Genomic DNA, 8,233 nt, shown 5'->3' with positions numbered 1-8,233 from the left:
ACTTCAATGCACTACAATCCCCTATACACTGCACTACATCACTATACTACATCCCCTAAAGCTGGCATAGTAGAGATCCCAGGAACTGGAGCTAACCCGCACAGCGTCGGCGCCAGCTGTAGGCAGAGCCATTGCCCCGGGAGCTTTCTGCTGTCTCACTGGAGCAGCACAGCACTGCCGGTAAAAACCAAAACAAATTACCCTGTTCCTCTGTAACTCCTTGGCGCCCCCTCAAATCCTGCACGGGGGCTATTCAGTTAGAGAATCTTTGTTAGCATGGGCCTTAATATAGTTTAAGCAGATTTTAGTTCGCTGCTCCTGAGTTTGAATAGTAGGGAAAAAATATTTGAAGGTAAAAATGTCAGGACTGAGTGGCTAAATAACTATGGATCGCTGCTGAGGATGAGTTAGCGATTTTCACAAATCTGCTATTGCAATAAAACTGCATGTGAAGAACCGCCCAGAAAGGATAAAAGACGCCCACCTGGATATGCATTAGCAGATTTACAATGCATACACAAAAATGAGCACCATATACATTTGCGGCTGACCCCAGCATACAATCAATGAGAATGCAGTCGCACCGGTGGCCATATTTTTGAACGCAGCGTTTGCAGATGACGTGAGATACACTCCCCGAAAACAGCCATGAGATGCCTGTGTTTTCCCAAGCACTACTACAAACGCCATGTTACCCCCCCGAACAGTCACTTCCTGTCAATCAAAATGCTTACTCTTTACAATTAGGCTGCATAGGCAAGGCGATCGTATTTTGCCCTTCGCGAACACGCAGTGCGTTCGCAGCGCATGCACAGTCTGTCAATAGTCGCTCACTCGTGCAATCTTACATTTGCAAACTGAAATGAATCAGGCCCTGAGAGCAGAACCTCTGGTTCACCCCTCCCAATGAATAATCATGCACTTGGGAGCCATTTAATAAGCATCATTTAGGTAATGAAGAAATGTCATAAGTAGGACATGTGTTTTGGGGTGTTGTATAGATGGGAACGTTTTTCAGCTTGCACATGGGAATCACAATGTTTTTTTCTCAATAGATTTGAAACTTTCTTAAACACTATTAGAAATCACTTTACAGTCATTTTTCTGTACCCCAAAATTATCAAGGCTTTAATTTGGTGAAACACACCCGCTTACTATAATTTTTCCACTGTCAATAAAAAAGATAAATAATCGCCATTGACACCTAAGAACCTCAGATACTTTGCTTATGGCCACTAATAGCCTTCTATACTTGCAATGCCTTATTGGCCATATTTATGGGGTTCAGGGTGATTTCCCCACTTTTCCATGCAGTTCCCCCATGTTGAGCACTGTAGAGTTACCTCTCGGGTTCCATACTGAGCATTTTCTGTTTGACTAGCAAGTGTTGCAGGAGCGCGCATGCTGAAAGTATGTCACAATATGCACGTTAGGAGAACCAGCAGGGAAATCTTATCTTAATGTGCTTAATTAATTCCCCCCAATGTATAGGTCTGTTTAATTGTAGGAATGTAGGAACACATAAGAGTGATGAGAGCCTAGATAATGTATTTCATATGGGAAGCGGTTAATATACCACCAGTCAGGATTCCAGCGGTTACAATACCGACGCCAGAATCCCGACGGGGTGATATGCTGCCACCGAAATACCGTCGACACAGGCTATTCTCCCTGTGGGTGTCTTTCTAGCGCTCACCCCACTGCCGGCATTCTGGTGGTTGGGATCCCGCTGTCAGGATTCTGACAGCCAGTATCCCATCCCCCGGCAAATAGTACATATCCCTTTCACGCAATGTAGCCAAACGACTAATTAGATTGTGCTCACATATTGCAGAGAAAACATGCCTGTGCTCACTAGTGTAAACCATGTCAGAATACCCTTGATCTGATGGGTGTTCTCTGAGGAAATAGTACTATAGGGTTTTGAATTGATGCTCTAGCTTCAAAGTGTGGGTATTCTAACTTGACATAGTAATTTACATTTTTATATGCTATTGGTATCAAAGGTCACCTTGTGGAGGTTGTAATGATTATGAGGGCCAATCAGAATAACAGCAAGGCGGTAGAAAGACGCCTGTTGGGCCTATTGGTCTATGCGGTCACATGCCTTTTAGGCTGCATGTGAAGTAGTCATTGGGTTTTCCTGAAGTTGTGCCACATCCCAGGTTGGGGGGAAATCACACAGTCACACTTCTTGGGGACCACAAGCAGCCACACTAGGAGCCAAGATTCTTTCTTCATGTAGTATGTATCATACTGTATACCTTTATGTCTGGGTAGAATAAAGAACGTATTATTTGCCTGCTTTTAATACTGTTTGTTTAATAAAGGCTTTACATTTTCAGGCTGCAAAGTTTCAATGTTTACATGTCCCACTCACTGGAGATTGTTTACTAAACTGGGTTTCCAGGCCACCAATTCTCATCGGCTTTGATCGCTGAATTTAAACAGCAATAATAATAGATGCTAAATTAAGCTAGTTTTGCTGTTATCGCTATTACCATTTTAAATCCAGCAGTCAGCGCTTCCGACAATCAGCAGCTTTGAAACCTGATGTTTAGTAAATAAGCCTATAATCTCTTAGGGGGTTATTCAGCACAGATTGCAGATTATGATAAAAAGCAGAATCTGCAATCCCTTCTGTAGCATGCTGGGCGGCCGCCCATGGCAGGGCAAGGCTGCCCAGCATGCTAACTCACGCCCTATGGCTGCGATCGAAATCCGATTGTGTTGCGATTGCAATCGAATTGTGGTCGCAGCAATTGTGGACGAAATTTCTTCCATCGGAGCGGCTGTGTGTGACATCACACAGTCTCCTTGGAAATGCCGCCGACCCACACCGCCCCCCCCCAGAATGGTCAGTCACTGCCCCCGTCCACCCCATAAATGCCTCTACCTGTCAATCAGGTAGAGGTGTTTGCCGCAAATGCAATGCGATTGCACGGGTATATTGCAGTCGCATCGTGTTGCATTGCGGCTTGAATAACCCCCATAGTTTGTAACAACTGCAAAATGCACAACCAAAAACACAGTTTGTGCCCAATGCACTGAATTACTATGTAGAGCGAATATCCCCTATAAAGTGGGAAAAGTAATATCACAAGGATGTGTATCAGTTATAAACTGCAGAAGGGCATCTGTAATAAAGATCTCTACACCATGCTCTTCAAAATGTCCAAAGACATCTGTTCCTCTGAACTCTCTGCCGCACTGTGTCTTCTCGCATATTCTTCTTGGTATTCAGTCAGTAAGTTCGCAACGTCATGTCTCTCAAACCGCACAGCATCTCGCAAAGGGGTGTTACCCCACCTGAGGATAAATAGAGTAGTAGTGTGAAATCATGTGGAAATATTATTGTCATTGATCTGTAAGAGGCTACAGTGCTATGCACCTCAGACAATGGGAAAATAGCCTATAGAAAACAGCCAAGGTGTGTTGTCAATGAGGTTTTAAAGATATGAAGCCTGGGGCAGACTCTGACCCAGTGTGCTGAGGAAGTCCTTAGCTGGGAGGCAGCATCCTGTAGGCAATATTCCAAGGTGATTATCCAGGAGGAGGTAAGACGCAGGTCAGAAACACGTCTGATGGAGTGTATGTTGAGATGAGTTTAGAGAGTAAGGAGTGCTGGTGTTTAGTGTTGGCATTTGGTATTGGGTTTTTACAGCTATGGGAAGCCAGAAAAAGGAGTTCCATAATGGTGCAGCAGGTGTGGAGGGGCCAAAAAGGATGATCCGTCTTCCCAAAGCATTTAGGATGGTTTAAGGGTCAAAACTGTGAAAGAGACAGGGGGGTATATTTACTAAGGTCCCGATTTTGACCGAGATGCCGTTTTTTCTTCAAAGTGTCATCTCGGTAATTTACTAAGCAAAAATCTCGGCAGTGATGAGGGCATTCGTAATATTTTGGAAGTCCTAGGAAAAAATCACGAATCAATACACCATCGGTCAAATACGCCTGCAATTTGCTAGAAATCGGTCATTTACTAAAAAGTGCAAAACACAAACACTGCCGACAATAGCCAAACACTGCCGTGCTAAAATACAAATCGTGAAAAAGTGCTAAAAAAAACCAGACCTGCTTTTTTATCCCGTGTTTGTATAGGCATGCACGGATCCATGAGATCCATGCATGTTTTTCAGTGGGAAGGGGTGGGAAATGTTATAATTTTTCAAAAAAATAAATGCGTGGGGTCCCCCCTCCTAAACCAAACCAGCCTCGGGCTCTTTGAGCCGGTCCTGGTTGCAAAAATATGGGAAAAAAATTGACAGGGGTTCCCCCATATTTAAGCAACCAGCACCGGGCTCTGCGCCTGGTACTGGTTCCAAAAATACGGGGGACAAAAAGCGTAGGGGTCCCCCGTATTTTTGAAACCAGCACCGGGCTCCACTAGCTGGACAGATAATGCCACAGCCGGGGGTCACTTTTATACAGTGCCTTGCGGCCGTGGCATCAAATATCCAACTAGTCACCCCTGGCCGGGGTACCCTGGGGGAGTGGGGACCCCTTCAATCAAGGGGTCCCCCCCCCCCAGCCACCCAAGGGCCAGGGGTGAAGCCCGAGGCTGTCCCCCCCATCCAATGGGCTGCGGATGGGGGGGCTGATAGCCTTTGTGAAAAGTGTTTGATATTGTTTTTAGTAGCAGTACTACAAGGCCCAGCAAGCCTCCCCCGCAAGCTGGTACTTGGAGAACCACAAGTACCAGCATGCGGCGGAAAAACGGGCCCGCTGGTACCTGTAGTACTACTACAAAAAAAATACCCCAATAAAGACATCACACACACACACCTTGAAAGTATAACTTTAATACATACATGCACACCAACATACATACATACTTACCTATGTTCCCACGCAGGTCGGTCCTCTTCTCCAGTAGAATCCATGGTGTACCTGTAGAAAAAATTATACTCACATAATCCATGGTTGAAGGCTCCTCTGCTTGTAATCCTTTTGTAATCCACGTACTTGAAAAAATAAAAAAACGGATACCCGACCACGAACTGAAAGGGGCCCCATGTTTTCACATGGGACCCCTTTCCCCGAATGCAAGAAACCCCCTCTGACTGATGTCTAAGTGGGTTTCTTCAGCCAATCAGGGAGCGCCACGTTGTGGCACCCTCCTGATCGGCTGTGTGCTCCTGTACTGTCTGACAGGCGGCACACGGCAGTGTTACAATGTAGCGCCTATGCGCTCCATTGTAACCAATGGTGGGAACTTTGTGGTCAGCGGTGAGGTCACTTTCGGTCAACCGCTGACTACAAAGTTCCCACCATTGGTTACAATGGAGCGCATAGGCGCTACATTGTAACACTGCCGTGTGCCGCCTGTCAGACAGTACAGGAGCACACAGCCGATCAGGAGGGTGCCACAACGTGGCGCTCCCTGATTGGCTGGAGAAACCCACTTAGACATCAGTCAGAGGGGGTTTCTTGCATTCGGGGAAAGGGGTCCCATGAGAAAACATGGGGCCCCTTTCAGTTCGTGGTCGGGTATCCGTTTTTTTATTTTTTCAAATACGTGGATTACAAAAGGATTACAAGCAGAGGAGCCTTCAACCATGGATTATGTGAGTATAATTTTTTCTACAGGTACACCATGGATTCTACTGGAGAAGAGGACCGACCTTCGTGGGAACATAGGTAAGTATGTATGTATGTATGTTGGTGTGCATGTATGTATTAAAGTTATACTTTCAAGGTGTGTGTGTGTGATGTCTTTATTGGGGTATTTTTTTAGTAGTAGTACTACAGGTACCAGCGGGCCCGTTTTTCCGCCGCATGCTGGTACTTGTGGTTCTCCAAGTACCAGCTTGCGGGGGAGGCTTGCTGGGCCTTGTAGTACTGCTACTAAAAACAATATCAAACACTTTTCACAAAGGCTATCAGCCCCCCATCCGCAGCCCATTGGATGGGGGGGACAGCCTCGGGCTTCACCCCTGGCCCTTGGGTGGCTGGGGGGGGGGGACCCCTTGATTGAAGGGGTCCCCACTCCCCCAGGGTACCCCGGCCAGGGGTGACTAGTTGGATATTTGATGCCACGGCCGCAAGGCACTGTATAAAAGTGACCCCCGGCTGTGGCATTATCTGTCCAGCTAGTGGAGCCCGGTGCTGGTTTCAAAAATACGGGGGACCCCTACGCTTTATGTCCCCCGTATTTTTGGAACCAGGACCAGGCGCAAAGCCCGATGCTGGTTGCTTAAATATGGGGGAACCCCTGTCAATTTTTTCCCCATATTTTTGCAACCAGGGCCGGCTCAAAGAGCCCGAGGCTGGTTTGGCTTAGGAGGGGGGACCCCACGCAAATTTTTTTTAAAAGTTTAAACATTTTTTTTTTTTTTTACAAGGTGCACAATGAAGCCCTGCACGGATCTCTCAGATCCGGCCGAGATTCATTGTATTAAAGTCGGCAGTGTTTTACAAGTCACTCACGTAAAACACTGCCTAAAAAAACAAATGACATCGACATCGGAAAAACCGAAAATGCAGAATACGGCAGCTTAGTAAATTAGTCGTAATCAGTTCAAAAAGTTGCATATTTACACTTTCGATGTCATTCGTGATTGAACTTTGACCTCAAACGGGAAAATACGATTCTTAGTAAATTTACCCCACGGTGTGAGGATTACTAAAGAGGGCGGAGTAAAGGGTGACAAACAGGCATCAGGTATGGGAAACTGAGGCAATAGGGGTGCTGTTGATAGGGATATTTGAGGTGTAGACTCTAAAAGGAGGGAAGATTATTATCTCTGTGTTAATAGTAAACATTTTATACATATTATTATGATTGTTATTATTATCCTTTATTTATATGGCACCACAAGGGATCCACAGTGCCCAATTGCAGAGTCCATAAACAAGTAAGCAAAACAAGAAAACAGTGACTTACAGTTAAAGACAATATAGGACAAGTACAGTGTATGTAAACACAGTTGTGTCAGCAGACAACACTGACATAGGTATCATTGTGACAGAAAACCGAGGGATTTGGTGCCGTTGAAGGGAGTATGGAATAGAAAGTAGTTTAAGTAAGAGACGTAAATGAACATGAGGGAAGAGGATCCTGCTCACAAGAGCTAACATTCTAAAGGATTCTTCTGTTGATTAAAATGGTTTGCTTCCCTATAGTTGTGTTCAAAATCTATATAAAACCAGGTACACTACCCGTATACTTCATTGTGTTCAGGACTGTGAAATAATTAGATGCTGTATAAATACTGGCTAATGATAAAAACAAATACAATTACAATCTAATGCTACACGAAGGTGAGGGCTCTGCAGTGACACCTGGTGGTCAGAAGATCCACATCAAGCAGAGTGTGTTTCTTGGGGGCGTGTCATACTTTGCCCAAAAAACGTGTCTAGTTCCACAAATGGGTGTATCTATGCTTAAACACTTGTTGTGAGATATTTGTATATAACATTAGTAACAATATATTTTGGAAAGTTTTGCAAGTATCCAAAAATATACTGGTAGGTTAATTGGATCACACCAAAAATAACCCTAGTGTGAATGTGTGTATGTGTACATGTGGTAGGGAATATAGATTCATTAACATTTCTATAATGGGTGCAATGTGTGCGGTGCACATGGGCCCACACTGCACACACTGCAGCGGGCGCAGCGATCGTGGCGGAAATCGACACCAAAATGGCCGCCATGCATGCGTGGTAGCCAAATTAGTCTCCGGATCATGGCGGACGCCATGTTTCCAGAGACCTGCGCATGCGCAGTAAACTCTGGCACAATACCGGAGTCTACAGCGCCGTTCAGAGGAGGGTGCCCATCCGGATATGCACACAGGCCCCCTCCTCTGTAGAAACACTCCTGTATAGATTGTAAGCTCCACTGGGGCAGGGACTGATGTGAATGGTCAAATATTCTCTGTAAAGAGCTGCGGAATATGTGTGCGCTATATAAATAACTTGTAATAAATACATAAATAAATATTATTGATACCAACATTGCTGTCTGCAATATGGGGTTTCTTTTTTGTAATATGTATTCGCTGTGATACTTCTTTTCTTCTCTTCTCACTCACAATATACATGGTCAATGTGATGTCTATGCAATACATTTTAAATGCAATTTGACCTTGTGTGAATTCATCACTAAACATATAAATAAATTATGATTTCTGTGTATTAAATGTTATTTTATTGTAAACACTGGACGTCTGTGTCTTGTAGGAACTACTTATATTTATTGGATGTGCTGTTTTCCATACCATTACAG

The 8,233-nt window shown here is 44.8% G+C and overlaps 1 protein-coding gene across 6 annotated transcripts in view; it reads right to left on the bottom strand.

Annotated features, from left to right (window-relative positions):
* Positions 1-2,293: 2,293 nt before the first annotated feature.
* GLS2 (glutaminase 2) overlaps positions 2,294-8,233 on the bottom strand; it is a 285,083-nt gene continuing 279,143 nt past the window's right edge. For all 6 annotated transcript variants that reach the window (XM_063952557.1, XM_063952563.1, XM_063952561.1 and 3 more), the window contains one exon: positions 2,294-3,309. In XM_063952557.1, the coding sequence (XP_063808627.1) occupies positions 3,153-3,309 (157 nt within the window). In that variant the 3' untranslated portion in view covers positions 2,294-3,152. The remainder of the gene's footprint in view (positions 3,310-8,233) is intronic.

The sequence above is a fragment of the Pseudophryne corroboree genome, chromosome 2 (assembly GCF_028390025.1).
Source record: "Pseudophryne corroboree isolate aPseCor3 chromosome 2, aPseCor3.hap2, whole genome shotgun sequence".
NCBI classification, from domain to species: Eukaryota; Metazoa; Chordata; class Amphibia; order Anura; family Myobatrachidae; genus Pseudophryne; species Pseudophryne corroboree.
Note: the sequence above shows the minus strand (reverse complement) of the source record. Positions and strands in the feature narration are given on the sequence as shown.